The sequence below is a fragment of the Parus major genome, chromosome 3 (assembly GCF_001522545.3).
Source record: "Parus major isolate Abel chromosome 3, Parus_major1.1, whole genome shotgun sequence".
In the NCBI taxonomy this organism is placed as follows: Eukaryota; Metazoa; Chordata; class Aves; order Passeriformes; family Paridae; genus Parus; species Parus major.
In genome coordinates, this window is record NC_031770.1 from 47011602 (window position 1) to 47029106 (window position 17505).

The 17505-nt window shown below is 40.3% G+C and overlaps 1 protein-coding gene across 6 annotated transcripts in view; it reads right to left on the reverse strand.

The window, feature by feature from the left end:
* The window catches only part of LOC107201978 (SAM and SH3 domain-containing protein 1), a 533641-nt gene that overhangs the window by 32517 nt on the left and 483619 nt on the right, over positions 1–17505 (reverse strand). For 3 of the 6 annotated variants that reach the window (XM_015622095.3, XM_019006070.2, XM_019006072.2), the window contains exons 6-8: positions 16330–16416; positions 14854–14966; positions 13139–13240 (exon numbers count right to left, since the gene is read on the reverse strand). In XM_015622095.3, coding sequence (XP_015477581.1) covers positions 13139–13240; positions 14854–14966; positions 16330–16416 — 302 coding nt within the window. Of the gene's footprint in view, positions 1–4436; positions 4557–13138; positions 13241–14853; positions 14967–16329; positions 16417–17505 lie in introns of those variants that run through there. The other 3 variants (XM_019006071.2, XM_019006076.2, XM_019006073.2) reach the window with 3 other exon arrangements.

The following is a 17505-nucleotide window of genomic DNA, read 5'->3' on the forward strand; positions in this document are numbered from 1 at the left end:
AACAATCCATTCCTTGTGAACGAGAAGACAACTTCGATTTTCGAGCCAGATCCAATGTTCAACGTGCTACTTCCTCTGTTTTAATCAGTTCAGAATGTGGAAGGCGGCGGGGGGAAGGGCAGGGAAGGGGAGAGGAGAGGAGGCCAGCAGGGCTCTCCGGCTTGGCCAGGACAGCCCTGGCATCCTGCGCTGCTGCACATTCCTGCACACAGCACAGGCTCCAGCTGGAGTGCGGTATGGATCGTATACCTTACTTTGTTTGCACTCATAGTCCCAGCCAATTCACAGCATTCCTAATGGTCAGCTCTAAAAACCCTCATGCAACTTCCTGTCAGTGCAGCTATTTGGGTTTCCACAGTGTGCTCATCCTTTTTTCTCCTTCTCCTTAATTAAACTTTTAAAAATAAAGATCCCCAAGAGATGCAAGCCAAGTAAAAACAAACAAACAAAAAAAAGCCAGCCCCTTCTCTTCCCAGCAAAAATGCCGTCTGTTTATCTGGAGGATGAGTAAGAGAGGCTGAACATAAAAGTGCTTTCTACTTTTGTAGTGCACTTAAATACCAGGATGAGGTACTAAAGGCAGATGCCATGGGGCAGGACACCAATTAGCAGCTGCACTGGAATGCTTCCAAAGACACAGACAGTGCCTGACAGAGCCAGGGAAGCTCTGAAAGCCTGCCTGCCAGGCATGCACCTCACAACGGCCCCAGAACCACACCAGAGCAAGCTTCAACAAATTGCTGCGAGGGCACTGTCCATTACCACTTTTCCACAAGCTTTGCATTACTCCAAAATAAGGAGGAATACCAAACTGACCACATATGGCAGTAGGAACAGTCATTCTATCATCCAAGAATTGCACAAACGCGTTTATTGTGGTTACAGAATGGCTAGGTAATTAATAAACTTCCTTTGGGAAGTATAGGACTGTAAAGAGTACCGGAGTGGTTTACAAGAAGTAAATTAAGCAACAACATGAGCATTAATTCAGAGTTTATGCCTAGGACAACTTAGTGATGTCAAGCAAGGCAGACACATTTAGATAAGATGATGAATGGATTATTGACTGTAATCAAGAAGTTCAGTCAAGATTTCTTGGGCCATTAAGTACATCCTGGCAAGCAACCATCATGCATATTCTGCACTCAAGATGGGTTTATTTTAAATGCAATCACTCTAGGGGATTGCTTTCCATCTTTACTCTTCTTGCACCCTCCAGTTTGCAAGACTACTGTTTCTGAAACTGTGAGCTCTGTCAGACTTAGAGAACAGCTCATACCTGGTCCCTCCATCCATGATTTCATAGAAGAATAAACAGCTAGTCCTACTTTGCACCACTGATATCTGATAAGAAACTGTGCCCCCTCAGGGTTATGAAGACTCAACAACAACAACAACAACGAAGAGCTTTTACGACATCTGACATTTACATTCAAAAGTATCACAGCAAAAGCAAGTGTCAAAATAGCCTCAGCGCAAGGTACTGAAATCAAAACCTGAGTGGATGGTAAAGAGGGGGTTCACCATACTTCAAAATAAATAAAGTCCAATCACAAGTAAGTGCCAGCTGCTTTTCCCCCATGCTTCAGGATTCCTAGTACCCTTTTGAGCTGGGGTCCTCCACAAGCAGTGACAGATCCTTTCTGTCACCAGTACTTTGAAGGTAGGCGAGAACAGGTCGTGCTTCACGGGTAGATGAAAGACAAAGACAGTCTCCCTTCAAAAGCCTACCTCCTATCATACCACGTAGCATGTGACAGAGAAATCTTCTACAGCAAAAAAAGGATGGACAGTAAGTTTATGCAAAAAGGCTTAAAAATTTTGACTACACCACTGGTGCTGCTCAGGAAACCTTATTGTCAAAAAATGCCAATTCCTTGAAAATGAATGTATTTTCAAAAAGGATTACTCTTCACTTGCTTCCTGTTTTTGAATCAACTTTTTAAGAAAGGCCTTGGAATTAACAAAAGTTTCCATTCTGGCACATGGGAAACAGAGCTTAATTTTCCAGCTTAAGTAATGCTTTCTTTTACAGCTAATATTAAACAGAAAACAGAAATGTAAAGCATTCAGGCCATAATTGACATATTCAAATCACTGAACTTCCATGCTTTGACTTCCCCAATCCACTCTACCCCTCCCCTATTTCATGGTGACTGAATTGCTTTTTTTGGTAGCTGTCCCTGACTTCAGATGGGAAAATTACCCCAATGTCCCCAAAGCATGGCAGGCTGGGCAAATGGTTTCCTGGACAGCTCTAGCAGCGAAGCCTTGGCACAGGGCTTGGATGTAGCCAGCTGCCAGCCCCTCTTGCTCTCTTCCCCCTTCACAGGCTGCAGCACTGTAGAAGGGTAGTGTGGTCTGCTACAGAGTGGACAAGTCTGCGTGATGCTCAGCCAGAGGCTCTCCGGCACTGGAGGAATCCATGCTGCACCCTGCCCACCAGTGCCTCCTGGTCCCTGGCACACAGCTCTTCCATCAGGCCAAGCCTCGGTGTCCTTAAAGTGCTGATAAAACAGCCAGAGCCCCTCTAGCTCCCTGCACCCCTGTGCACGGCCAAGGCAGCCTCTCCCCGTGCCCTCAAGGGGACAACAAACAGATTTGCAGTACTGCAAATAGGAACAACCTAACTTCCATCTCCTCCGCTCCAAATTTTTCCATCCGAAAGCCCATATGGCTCAACTTTTAATTACTTTGGCTAATGCTGTATGTAGTAACTCTGTGGTGAATGCTTAAGTGTTTCATTTCTGGTTTCCAGGGCAACATTACATCACATTGCAGACAGCTGGCTCCACAGCCCTAAACCATAGCAAATTGGCCGAAGCTGATGCACAAAAGTCGCGCGGGTTGAGCGCGAGCGCAGGGCTCGGCCGGGCTGCCGGGGACCCGCGCAGCCTGCGGGGCCCCTTGGCTGGGCGGAGCGGCCCTTCCCCACGAGCCTTGGAGCAAGTGCATCCCGCATCTGCGATGCTCTCACGGTGAGGAAACGCGCCAGCTCCGAGAGCTTGGCTGCACAGACGCGCGAAGGACTGCAGGGAAACAGGGAATATATTAACAGCATCTGGAAATACCAAAAACTGCATGCAGAGGACTGCAGCCACCACGTACCACACGCCTGGAAAACTACAGAGAGGCCAAGGCCCATACCCACTGCCCAGCTTTTCGCTGCAAAAAGATGTGGTCACAAACAGTGAAGATGCTCTCAAATCCAGAAGAAATAAATCCCCTCTGCCTCCTCTCGCATCCCTTCACCTTGGAAAAATCCCTACTTGTGCACCCCCAAAGGCCCTCGTGTGTAAGATCAAAGTAAAGAGCTCTCTGTTGAGGAACAAATAGGAAACCAGCACACGTTCTCTGACGTTCTAAGAGCTCTCTACAGTTCTGCTCCTGGCACTCTTCTCACTTTCTCTCCTGCTTTTCTCACGCAGGCTCTTTGCTGCTGCTTGCTCGGGAGGCAGGGCACACGCCTTGCTCTGCTCCTCGCTAACATCCAGCCCATTTCACACGCCACAGAAATAACAATCTTAACCTCCCTCTTTGCATTAGTGCTTCACAGACAGAGAGGGAGAGTGAGAGACAACTAACATTTATTAGCGTTCTTGGAAGTAATTGGCAAAATGTAAACCAGAAATAAGTAGCTGGCTTTCAACAGGACTGTGTTTGGAAACACTTCAGGGTTATAGCAGCAGCCCTTAAAAAGCAGCCAAAGCTTGGTAGCCATGTCCCAATAAAAATGTGTAAGAAACACTAGGACAACATCCAGTTAAAGCTATCACAACTGATTAATTTGCTTCAGCTCCAGAAAAAACCCCAAACATATAAGACTTTTACATGAGCTGTGTGAAGCCATTTAGAGAGATGTTAAAATTTTACAGTTTGCTTTATGCCCAGTAATAGTTCAGCCCCAAACTGAAATCTCTAGGAAACCTTGCACTTAAAAAAACCCCCGAAATCTTTTAATACCTGATTAAACTTAAGCCACAATTCTTTTTCACTATCAGTCGATCCTTGTTCAGCAAAGTGGGGCAAAAAAAAACCACATTAAATTCATAGACACACCACATCACATCCCCCAGCCCTGGCTAGCTCACCTCAGAACTACAAGCTCTGTAGTAAATGCAAAGAGACTTTGCTGTTCCCTTTAGGAGATGTGGCTACACGTGTCCTTTCTTCTTTCTAACACGCTTTCCATCTGCCAAAAATCCCAACCATTCTAACTTTAAAAAGTTTTTTATTAAAGACGCCTGCATAAAGTCAGAGACAGGAAAATAGAACAGAAAAGAACTTAAAAGCCCAAGGAAAGGAAAAGGAAAACTGAGAAAAGCTATGCATGCTGTGCTGTGCCTAAGAATAACCACAAAAGCCTTTTCTCTTTCTCCCTTTCTGAAACAGGAGGCACATCCTCTCCACATCATGCTACAAGCTCAGTGACTTACCAGCTTCGGCATTTATAGGCCTAAAGCTCAGTTTCGAGTATTTTCCCCCGAGTCCTCAACCGCTGTCAGCTTTGTAACCCTAAAATTTAGGAGCAGACACTTCTTCTTAAGTATTGAATTAGCTCTGAATCCTGCACACAAAATGCCTCTTCTCTCGAGTTACATTATCAGACACCAAACTGGCTCCGATTCCAGTGCTGAATATGTAAGGAAGAAAAAAGCGTGATGCTGGACTCAATTAGCTGTTTTCTGCTCACTGGTTGATTCCCCTAGTTACTCGCTAGCTGCATAACTTGCAAGAAAGGCATAAGTCATCAGCTCTAAGCAAATCTTCTATTCACCACAAGGAAAAAAGGGAGTGTTGTACATGGCAAACAATCCCTGTTTTCACTGACGAAGGCTTGCTGACCTCTTGCTGGCCTCCAGTTCCTTAATTACTGTCTATGGAATTTCAGTGAAAGAAAAAATACAGAGAATCTCTGCAAAGCCAGGATGAAGAGTGACCCTCAAACACTACCACTAGAGTGGAGGCTATGTCTATAGGAAATATAACTTAAGGCCTTTACCAGGCTTTTTTTATTTTATCTTTTTTAAATTCTTTTGACAAATAATCCTGGAGAATTTCCCTTTAAAAAGGGCTAATTTGAAAGAAAAATAGACCTTGCTTCAATGTTTTTTAATTTGGCGAACTTAGATACTTTTTTTGATCTTTCCCCTCAGTTTCAGTGCTAGAAAAAAAACATAAATAAGAACTGGAAAGAAAAATGCTAGTCCAGAAGTGGTGGCTTTTTGAAGCATTGTAGTGTGACTTTCAACTTCTCTGCCTAGGCTGGGGTCTGATCTCCCTTCCTAAGAAATAGACTCTGGGATGCTCAAGTAAATTGGCACTCCTTTTGCAGGCAACCACACCTCTATCTCAAACCTCGCAAAAAATTCAGACTTCTCAGAGTACAAGAAAACAAGGACCAAAATTACTGCTTATTGAGAACTCTGCTATCCAGGGGTGGAAAGCAGTAGCAAAGGTGTACCACAACAGCACCCTTTCTAAGCCAGGGAAGATTCCCCTCTATCAGGACCACAATATCTGTTAATCTGGATTCACTGCAAATCAATCACATGGTGAAATCACAGCTGGACTAAACATCTATTTCCTTTGATGACTGGCTGATTTTAATGAGCCCCCAATCAAATAGCGTTTTTCAATTTCTCCACCTTTGTACTAGCGACTGAACACAGCTTTTCTACTCCCTAGTGGTCATGTAAACTAGGTTTACTAGTGTGCTGGAGCTGGGCTTTTGCCCTTGAATTACTTCAGCCCCAAATCTCTGATGTAAAGCCCTATGGAAAATTCTAAGCTTCAGATAAAACCAGCTAGTGTTCTTCAGTTTCAATAACATACAAGCCCACATCAAGTGAAACATGACAGCAATTTCCTTGAAATCTATCTCAGATTCCCTTAAAAGTTCATGACTATGAGTGAAACTGATCTAAGTTTGGGGCTTTGCAACTTGAGTTTTGAAGGTTTTGGGTTTCATTAAAAAAGCTTCACAGACCTCTAATCCTTGCAGAGGCTGTTTATAGAAAATTGCATGAAACTAAGACGTGATAATCTGCATCATATCCTGAAGTTACAAATAATGGCCAAAAATTTAAAGAAAATTAACAGAGGTCATAAATTTTATTTTTTTTTGCTGAAAGCATGAATTGCAAGGGCTGTGCATGTCTAAAATGTGCAGTGTCAGCCCCCGTAGGTAACCATGTCTGGGTTTGCTCTGTGATTACTTAGAAGAAAATCAAAGGAGCATCCAATGGCTACTTTGGTGAGAGATATATTACACATTAGCTGGTGACGACACTGCTTGCTGAAATTAGTGGGAAATATTTGTCATAAGTAACGAGAGCATAAAAGTTTAATTCTCCCAGGAGGTCTGTCTCAATACAAGAATAGCTGCTTAGGCAAATTCCTAGCTGTTAACTGTTTCCAGGTTTTAGTTTAATTTTGGGAAGCACATTGCTGACATTCGTATCTGCAAGCCAGACACATTTCCTCATGGCAAAGTGCTTCTCTCACTGATTAGCATAATTAATTTTAATGACATTACAACTGTACTCATGTACCACTTGTAACAGGTATACATAGCAGAATGAATCTCTGTATTACATTATTCTCTACCTGTTACAATGCAACATTATTTTCCAATTCTCCTGCAGACTCCTCTATACATGGAAACAAAAGTCTTAAACAAGACTCTCTCAACTGAATCTTATGTTTTGACAAGGCTAAGAAGATCCAGGAAGAATTCTTACTCTTTGGCATAGGCTGTACTATTAATGAATGGAACTGGAAATCCACCTCTCGACTTCTTGGAAAAACAAGGGTAAAACAGCAATACATGAAACACAGCAAAAGTCTTATCAGAGAAACCAAGGAAAAGAAAGAGAGCCCTTTAGTGAAGGCTGTAGTAACTTCAATTACATTCTTTTGTCACCTTCAAACAATCAGGCTGTTAAAAATCCTCAGAGCATGAGGAAGGAAACACCAGCATCGGGGAAGGGGTACAAGTGGAAACCAATGAGAGGGCAATTAAAATTTTCTGTTGTACCACAAGTAAAGATTATTCAGCCTGTGTCTGCCAAATAGGGCAGTGAAACACATGGCTCTTGCGATTCCTAATTCTTGAACTGAGCAAAGCTTTGTTCTCATTTAATAGGCTTGGTCTCAGAAAAGATGGGGGCAGGGAAACCACATTATGGATTATAGCATCTCCTGCTGGCTGATGCATGGAGAACAGGAAAAAGCTGGTACCACCCCCTCACCCTCTAGGTAAAATTAGGCAGCTGCCAAAAGGCAAAAACGGTATAAAAAAGTGAACTAGTATGTTAGAATAAATATTAAATTATTTTGCCTTCCCACCTCCCATCATCCTCAAACACATGGCCAAACATTTTGCAATAAAGTAAGTCAATAGGGCTTGTCTGAATGCAGGCAAACAGAAGTGGTTATGAAAACGCCTAACTGCAGCCACTGCTTGGGTGTTACTGTAAGCTCTGAGTCATGACAGAAGGAAGATTTTTCTCAGAGACTTTACAACAGACTAACTACAGGAGAAACTCCTGCTGGCACAAACAGGAGGTTTACTTGGGCTACATTACTTGCAGCTGCTCAGTATAATCCTGTGGTGACAATGTTTTATTCTGAATAATTTGCAGCAGTTTCTCCTGCAAATTCTGAAGTGTTCTGGAAAATTTCAGAAAAAATAGGTAAAAACCTCTAAGCTTAGAGTGTTCTACAAAACTGAATACAAACCCATCAGTGGTCTCTCGCTTTGCTATCATCACTCCCTAGCACTGACCTTACTTTGGGTTGTGTCATGGGAACTGTAATGACGATTTGCACTTCTCTCATGAAGGTTTTTGTATTACTGTGCCCATGGGAAATCCTGTTCTTATGCATAGATAGAGAGAGGGGAAAGATCGTAACAAAATATGCTGTAATTCTTCTGCTACCAGCTTTCATCATGAGGTGCTGGACACCGTTCCTATGATCAGTGGAAAGGAAGGGCAGCCAAGGGCTCCCAGGACAGGTCCCTGGGACAGGCATAGCGTGGGAATTCACCACTACCATTTTGAAGCATTTCTTATTATAAGTTCTTTTTCATCATACCTGTTTCTGAACACTGACAGTATTGCAGGAATTTCAGTAGTAATAATAAATGCATCATCCAATACAACAAGGCACACATCGGTGTCTTTCAGGAAATCCTAACAGAAATTGGGTCACCAGATTCTTTGGAGCAAAGATGAAAGCTCTGCATTCATTCACAGCCATGCTGAGCAGCAGCTCCCCTCTGTTACTTGAAAGAGCATGCAGGGCCTGGAGGTGGCAACGAGTTCTCCAAGAGGAAGTAAAACATAGAAACATCCTCTCCTACCCTTTAGCGTTTCATGGAAAAGAAACCTTACCAAAAATGGTGAGTCTTGGGATAACAGCAAACCAGGGCTAACTTCAAAATATTCACATTGCTTCAAATTAAATACTACTGTTTAAAATAAAACAAAACTCATCATACCCTACTCTCCACAGATACTCAATGCTGATTCCCAATATATGGTGATTCTGAGCTTATTTCTAATAAATTAAACTGACTATACCAAAAGAAGGACATTTTCCTGTTTACACTAACAGTCCTGTATTGTGATCAATAATGCTAACCAATGGTTAAAAATGTTAAGAATCCATCACTACTATGAACAAAAATCAATTAAAAATAGCTTCATTCAGAAAGCATCCATGTACAGAAATACAGTACAACCCTGAATAATGTGGATTTGCTGTAATTATGCTTAGATTTACTTTTGAGGTAATTGGTACTACAGAAGTTACACTTCCATTATTTCTTTTCTTCCTATTCTTCACACTTACAAACAACAGAGTAATGACTGTCATGAGTCAGAGATAATTATATCAGACTTAATCTTTTGTTAAGAGTCAGGTTTGTACCATGGGAAACACAATCCTGATTCAACAGCTTCAGCGTCTCTGGGACTGAAATGAATACAACTCAAAGTCCATTCTCATCTGTTACTCTGCTTTTGATGCCTGTAGCAGACACAAACTCAATTCTGCACAGCCTTTTCAACTTTTAGCCCTATTTAATCACTTGTTAAAAAAAAAAAAATAATAGTAAGTACCAGAGCAACAATTATTATATCAGTCCAGCTAGAGCTACTGCTGTGTGGACTCAGTGGACTGACATCTGCTAAAAAATGGATCCAGAGAAGACAGAGAAGAGAGGCAACACAGGCAGGAATTGTCCCCACATCAGCCTCACAGTAGATGCAGGTTAGCACAGCACACTTACAGGTCTGTACCACTGCTGCCACTTTCCTCAGAGAAAACAAATGGGGTGCCAGTTTCCTACTGGTATTGTAATAATCCTGGGAAAACAAGTGTTGGGAGGGCAGGGATGTAAACCAGCACTGTAGGCCCCCCCACTGCCCATGTGTGGGCCATACTGTTGGATGGAGATGCTGCTTTTGTTCTGCCCAGTCATAAATATTATCCTTTCTCCTGAGGCTGCTAAGGCACAGCTGGTAGGGAGGGCGATGTCAGACAAGCATGGCACAGCTCACTGTGGCACCTTTCAAATGAAGGCCAGCTACACTATACCTGGAAGTCTGCTGGATGGCTGAGCATTACCTGCTGATTGAAACCAAAATGCAGAAGATGAGACCAACAAACCAGTTTAGTCCAGAGATAATTACAACTTCATTTAACTTGCATCTCCAGAAACTGTCAGTGAAGTTAATTAGTGGTTTATGTCAGTGTCAGCACACATATAATAGACACTTCTGTAACAAGCTCCCTTGTGATTCTCCCCATTTCCCCAGTCTGACATGAAACATGGCAACTGGTACCACCAGTGGTGTTTAGCAGAGGGCACAGGAAAGAAATTGAATGACACACTGAATATACTGATTCCTCCTCATGCTGGGTCTCCAAGCTGGGCTGGAGCTATACCAGCAAGGGCTCTGGGGATGAAGCAGCCCTATTTTAGATGAACTGAGAATGTCAGCCCCCAAAAGTTATCAAACGCTCTTCTATCTTTAAGCAGCATAAAAGGCACCTCAGTGTAAAGAAGGAATGTGATACAATTTTGAGGTCCTCTCTTTCCCTGGACTTTCTGACTCCTGAGGACAAATAGGGCCTTATCTACAATCCAGAAAGGGATCCATTTGTAATCTGCACCTGCTTTACATCCCAATGCTTGGCACAAGGCAATGAAAGCCTGTCTAGTGTTACTGTGAACTGCCTTCATTGCAACAGAGATGAAACATAAATATTCAGAAATAAATTTGTAAGAAAATGAGGTGTTTTAGAGCTTTGATACATCTGACTAAAAAGTAAAACAGTTTCAACTGCACATCCACATTAGCAAATAAAGAACACACATATTTTGCTGAAAAAAGGGGACCGCAGTAGTGAGACTGAAAGCTAAAAGCTGCTCCTAAGTGGCAAAGAACCAAGTCACCTACTGACTTGGCAAGGCTTTTGTTTGTTTGTTTGTTTCTTAAGAACAAACAAACAGGACATACAATTAACAGCATAGCAATGACATGGGGCTGCCTCCCTTGGGATGCTGACCTTTCTACTCCTCACTCCTTTGTGGTTCATCTTTAGGGTTTACTTTTGTTAAGGGTATGAAACACAAGTTTCCACTTCCTGGTACAGTAATTTAAAAGAAGAGAATCTGGAAAACAGAATCCTCAAATCAATCTTTAAAACGAGAATCTTTAAATCAACACCAGTTGTGTTAGTCATAAACATAGGATGTCAATAAGAGCTTCTTTTAAAAAGTGGTATTTTCCTAAAAGGAAAACAATAACTAATGATATGTGCACTTCAGATATTATTTTTATGTTGTGGGCAGAGCTGACTTGAAAGGAAAGGATTACTAAAAAGGTTAGAACACTCCAGACATCCTGCCTTCATTTTCAGAATCTCTCATTGCTTAGATTCTAACTTGTTTTCATTTTGTTTACAAAATGATCACATTGTTTCATTAAAAACTGCCTAGTAACAACTTGGCTGTGAGACTGAAAAATAAATAAATAAATTTAAAAAGCAAACAGAACCAGAAAAAACATTGCCCAAGGACTTCAGAATCAAAGCAGAAATGTTTATTGCAGGGACTTGAATTTCCAATTACTTTCTGAGTATAAGGCAGTAGGCTACCTGAAACTATGTTTTTAATATATGGAAAACCATCTCTTCATCATGGCCTATATAAAATGAGTGGGGTAATTTTAAGCTGACGTTCCAAATAAGCAGAATACAAATCACACAAATGACATTGAAACTCAAACCATTTGGGAAAGAAAGTGCTTGAAAACAGAATCATCTTTACATGTCTCAAAATCTGGTCATTTCAGATTAGTAGAGAGGTCCTTTGGTAAAAAAGTCTGAGTGAATGCATATCCTATCTCTAGACACATCTGATAGTTTTCATTGTTTGTTTTTCCCTTTTGTCAATTACAGCCCAAAGTTTTTCACCCCAGTTAACCTCAGTTTCATTCTCGTCCACAAAAAAAAAGTCAAGCTGAGTTTTGTTCTAACATGAAGTTTCATTTCTGCAGATGATCCTCTTTTCCCTTGAAGGCAAGCAGTTTCACAGCTTCTGTAAACGGCAGCCGGGACAAAAATCAGGGCCAAGGGCAAAAATCTTGAGAATTATCTACAGTGATTGCATAGAGATCCCTCACTGAAGTTAGCAGAAAGCTGGTTCAAGTCCTACCAGAACAGCAGAGAGAGACAACCAAGCTCTTGGTTCAAAGTGCAAAGATGGCTTAGGAAAACAATTTTAGAGAAAAGGTGCCAAATCATTCCATTAGGGTGGAAATAGTGAATCATGTTCAGTCCTCAGAGATACACACAGCTTTCAGTAATTCAACACAAGTGTAAGCCACTATCAGAGGATTTAAGAGAGAAATTCGGTATCCTTCTGAGATCTGACCATGGGAAATGAGAATTTTGCGGGGCTTATTCTATAGGTACCCTGGACAAAAGCCTTGAAAGAAGGGCAAGTTCAAGCTATAAATACTAATGAGGAAAAGATCAAGGCATCTTTCAGCTGACTAAACAATCAGTTCAGGAGAATCAGGATCCTTCCTTCCCTATTCTTTCCACATTTTCGATATATCAGAACAGAGTGTAAGGCAACATCAGCTCCCCTCTGCTCCAATGTAACTAAAGATGGGCATATTTTTTTGAACATAAACAACAAAATCTTTCTCTGCCACCAAATATGTTAAACATCTCATAAAATGACATTGCATTCCTTTTTTTCATTTAGAAAAGGAGGAGCTAACCGGCTGCTGCAGTTAGCAGGAAATTCCATTGACAATAAAATAAATAAATCATCCAACAGTCTCAAAAGCCTATGATTCAATTATATGGGTTACAAAGAGCTTGAATTTGACAGTAAAATGTGTTCCTCTCTAAGATTTATCTGTGAACTTCCAATTAGAGAATTGAAGTGGAATAAACTACTCAGTGAAAATGAAGATATCTGGAAGGGAAAATTAATTAATTCAGTATGGCATGACACAAAGGCTGCCTGGTGCCCACAAGAACAACAGAAGTTAAACAGCTCAGAAGCGAAAAAGAGAGGGTGGAAAGCTGCCTTACTGCTTATGGATCTGACAGAAGACACAAATTCTGGGCTGTGAGTTTGCAAATGCAGAGACAGAAGTGTTTGAAGGCAGCAGGCAGCTAGGACTTAGCCAGATCCTCATCTAGAATGTATCAACAAGGCCTAGAAAAGCCTGAGAAACTCTACGGGCAAATCAACAGCTTCCCTCTAAATGACCCTTTTCTGTGCATTTTGAAACAAGGGGATTTTTGCCTGGGACAACTTGTGCTTCAAAAGCTCTGTGACAAAAGTGGTGAGATTTAAAAAAAAAAGGCAAGAAAAAAAAAAGCAGAGATTATACAATAAGACTGCTGAAGTCTATGACAACAGATTTTGAAGATTTAAAATGCAAGTTAAAATTCTCTGCAGACAGAACAGAGCATCACAAGGTCAGTGGTACATTCGCTATTAAGGAAATTCCCAGGTAAATCAGGGCATTTTGGTAATTCAGTGAAAGAATTTAAATATTAAATGACACTGGGGAGCAGTACCACAATGACAGGTACTTACATTACAATTGGAAGACCCATCAAGTGTCGAATAAGAACCATCAGGCCATTCTGCAGCATCTACAGGGCCCGACTGCCTGTGCTGAGCTTCATACTCTTTCAGCTGAAATTTGAAAAGACAGAAAGAACATTTTCCAGTTCAGAAAGAAGAAGAGATCTTCAAGAAGAGATCAATCTTCATTAAAATAGCAAGAGTTAATTCAATTTCATTTTGTTCTCCCTGTATCATTGTGGAACTGGGAAAATCTGAACTTTTCCCCTGCATGCCTCACTTACTCAAAATAAAATTGTCCAACAATCAGCAGTTTAAAAAATGAGTTGTTTTGGTGGTTTTTTTTCTCAGAAGGAAATGATCTGTAAATACTGAAATTCGATTACCTGTTGTTGGTAAAACATAAATTTACACATCCCCATCTCAGAGGCAGAGTCTACAGTGGACAGACTAAATCACAATGATCTGCCAATTTCCTTCATAAAGAAAATTATCTGCAGTAAAGACTAGGAACCATCCTTTGTAATTTAAAAATAAATCAACTCTCCCATTTTCCAAGAAAGGTTCCAGACAAAACCAATAGTACAGGAGACTAAGTGTTGTAAGGATCAAGAACTGGTATTTTAAGAGAAAAAAGGCTGTTGCAAGTAGCTTACTAGAGGGAAACTCTACCAGTCCATATATGAACTATCAGATTAGGTACAATTCTGTCAACCCAAAAAACTTTAACAGCAGAGTAGAAAAAGAATTCCTAATATTCCAATACAATAATTTTTAAATAGTGCATTTTTTCATCATACGATTTCCATTAGAGCAATATTTTCTTCAGACAAAAACATAAATTTATATTCTAGAATAATCTGTTTTACAATGTAGTATTTCAGTAAAGATACTCATCTGACTGCCAACTGATTGAAATTATGTGCTCTCTAATGGAGCCCATAAAGAACATCCTGTGTTCCATCCTAGTATTTAACACAAAGGTTAAGTTGAAATTTTAACCCTCTTCTGGCTTCTGAGCAATTAAAACCTTGGTCCTATGGCTGCACAAATGCAACACCTTATAGTTCTTTTTCTTGTGGCTTATTCTCATTTAGAGTTTGTAAACATTTGTGACAGCCATTTAGAAAAAAAGTGTATCTGTGTTGTACATCTGACATAATGTCATATGCCAAAAATGGCTGAATATGTTTTCTTGAATGTTATTAAAGTAAAACAGCACCTTTTTGGCTAAGAAGTAAGCAGGAAAAAAATTAGCTTAAAGGGAAATAGTAAGAAATACATGAGTTCTGAATCAAGTAAGGCAAGGTCAGCAAAACCTGAAGCATTTCTATTAATACTTAAATCTATGAACATAATAAAGAAGAGCTAGTACAAGTCAGAGAGCGATTCTTCTCCCTCTCTTTAGACAGCTGCAATGAAAAAGTCTACACTTAATCTTTTCTCTGATTAGTACCTTTTACTGTTAATGGAGAGAAGCAATACTTTTAGGGCTCTATTAATTTATCATGTAATCGATATTTATTTCTGGTTGAGCTAAATCTCACTTTTCTCAAAAAACAAAGGAATTGCTATGTAATTTATGCTACCTACTGCAATGGGGCAAACAGACAGGCTTTCTCCACCTTCTCCTATGTTTTGTGAATAAAGTAAAACTCCAGATTGATACATCCTACATTCTAAAACATGTTTATCCAGGAGATTGAAGTATGCAGATATCATACCCTAGCAAGTGCTTCCTCAATGGTGATCATCTTCTCTTTCACCATCATCATCAACTGGATCCGCTCCTCATCACTCATTGTGATCTCACTGGCCACATAACCGACATCCTCTCCTGCACAAAAAAACCACAAATATTTTAAGCACACGTAAGAATTCGTGCACAGGGCAGAGTACATTGAAATTGGATTTTACCCAGTGCTCTGAAATCTGGCTGCCACGTGGATCTGGCTGGCCAGAAACAGTCCCTCCCCAGAGCAGGCTCATGGTATGATTTCAAAGAACTGATTGACTTCGAAGTAACTGAGCAATAAAAGGAAGCAATTTAGAACTGAAAAACTAAGTCTGCTTTGACACGGAAAGCAAGCATGAAAAGGAGAAATAAAAACTGACCGTCATCACACGGTTATTGACCCTGAAAGACAAGAATTAAAAGAGGAAGTGCTAATGCTGCAAAAGTCCAGCAGTCAGCCCTGAGGAATACTGGAACCAGATGCCAGAACCAGCCTTTTCAGCAATGGTGTGCTGGGCCCTCGCAGCTCTCTGCTGTGGCCTGGCCACTGCTTGTGATCTATCCAGACTCTCCCATCGCCCACAAAGCTGGTACATGGTGCTCGATACATTGGACTCTCAACTATCTCTGCTTCTGACATGCTTGGCATGTCAGCATAGACAATTAGATCTTGCCTCAAGAACCAGCAAGGACCCACATTTAACTGAAAGTGTGTCCCTTTTCGACCTACTAAATGGGCGTCATCTTTCATAATTCATTTGAACACAGACAGACATAGAGGAACATCTGTTTGCAACATAAGAAACTAACATACACATGAGGAAACAGAAATTTTCTGTGTGAAGAAAAATACTTAATGCAATCCACAGCTGCATCTTTTGCAGAAAAACTAGAGAAAGACACCTGACTGTTTAAGTGGAATCAATCCTACATTTCCACTAGTCACCAGAGGCACTTTTACTACTCCTTCTTGTGGCATCTTTTACAATGAGAGGCTGGATTCAAGCCTAAAGTAAGCAGGTCAAAGTAACAAAATGCCAAAGAAAAGAGAACTATCTAATTAAAACAGAACAGTATTTCTCTTATCAAGTTAGGACTAGGGGAAAATAAAAAGCATCTTGTTTAATTACATATATTAATATGTAATTAAATATGTAATTTTTACTAATATAAATATGTAATATAATTATAAATATGTAATTAAAATATTAATAAAATAATTACATATATTGCTTATATATTACCTCATGTGTGCCATCACTGACAGTCAGGACCAAAGGCATCTCAGCCTCATGTCTGCAGTCTCAAGAATTTGACTGAGCACTGTCATCATGAACCAAACCTGTAACACTTCCAGAGCCACAGACCCCAGATGCCACAATATTACAAATGTGTTTTATTCCTTTGTGATACTGGCTCTTTACATTTTATATGGATAGGATGTGAACCCTTTAAATAGCTTTACCTTTTGAAGTCTGCCTCATCAGTCCTTTCTGGTTCTTTCGGAAATTCTGCCAAAAAAACTTATTTTTCTTTTTCCAGTCTGCTTTCCCTAAAAGGAAAGTGAAGCGGGAGGATGAGGGGAAAGGGAAAAAGAATTTTACAAAGAAACATTAGTTAGTAAATTCTAGAGAAGCTTTCCACCATACATTGTATTTTTAAATCAGAAACAAGAATAAAAACCCCTCCAATTTTCTGGTTTTCTCGATTTATTCTATACTAGGACTATATTGATGTAGCTATTTCAGGGCAATGCACATTCTTTTATATTTGCCACTGCTATAGAGGACTGAGATAAGCCAGTAACTTACATATTTTGAATTATAAACAGAAAATATTTTACATAAATTTTGATGTCTGTTGAGTTGCTAATGTGAAGTGTGGAATTGTTTTTGAAGTATTTTGTTGGCTTATTCTCTTTAACTGAATCAGAACTATACAGCCTATGCCACAACTCAGATAAGTGATTTTCTAGTATCTTTGTGCATATCTATCAAGAAATGAAATAATTAACATATACACACACATTCTGCTACTTGACATGGACTCTTGCTCCCTAAATGCCTGGACTGTACAAGCCTGGGTCTCCACGTCCACAATGCCAGATCTCTGTGTGGATTGATGAACACAATGTAAATAATTTGCTCTAGAAAGAAAAATCACATCTAGCTCTAGGTAGGGCATATATATCTGTGTCCTGTGAACAAACCAGGGCACATGCTATAAAGTTTACGCCACCTACAAATGAACACATTGTGCCTGATCTGGCAGAAATGCTACTGACAAAGAGCTATTAGTATTTATGATGCTGCCCTGGATGACCTAGAGCTGAGCTTTCTGACTCTCTGAAATACTGCTTAAGTTTAGACTGTGTGGACATGTCCCTAGAATACCACTAAAAGGAAACAAACAAGAAAAACCTCCCATTTTTATTTTCCTTTTCCAATGAGCAACAAAAATTTCAGAAACAAAGAAATAGACTCTGGCCTGACATGAACAAAAATAACAAAGAACCCCACTATTTACTGGTGGTGGTAATTTTTGGAATAAAAAAGGCTACCAGTGATCTAACATGCAAACATTTTCAATTCCATTTAACAAGTCAAAAGATGTGTATTTATCACATGACAATTCTGGATGA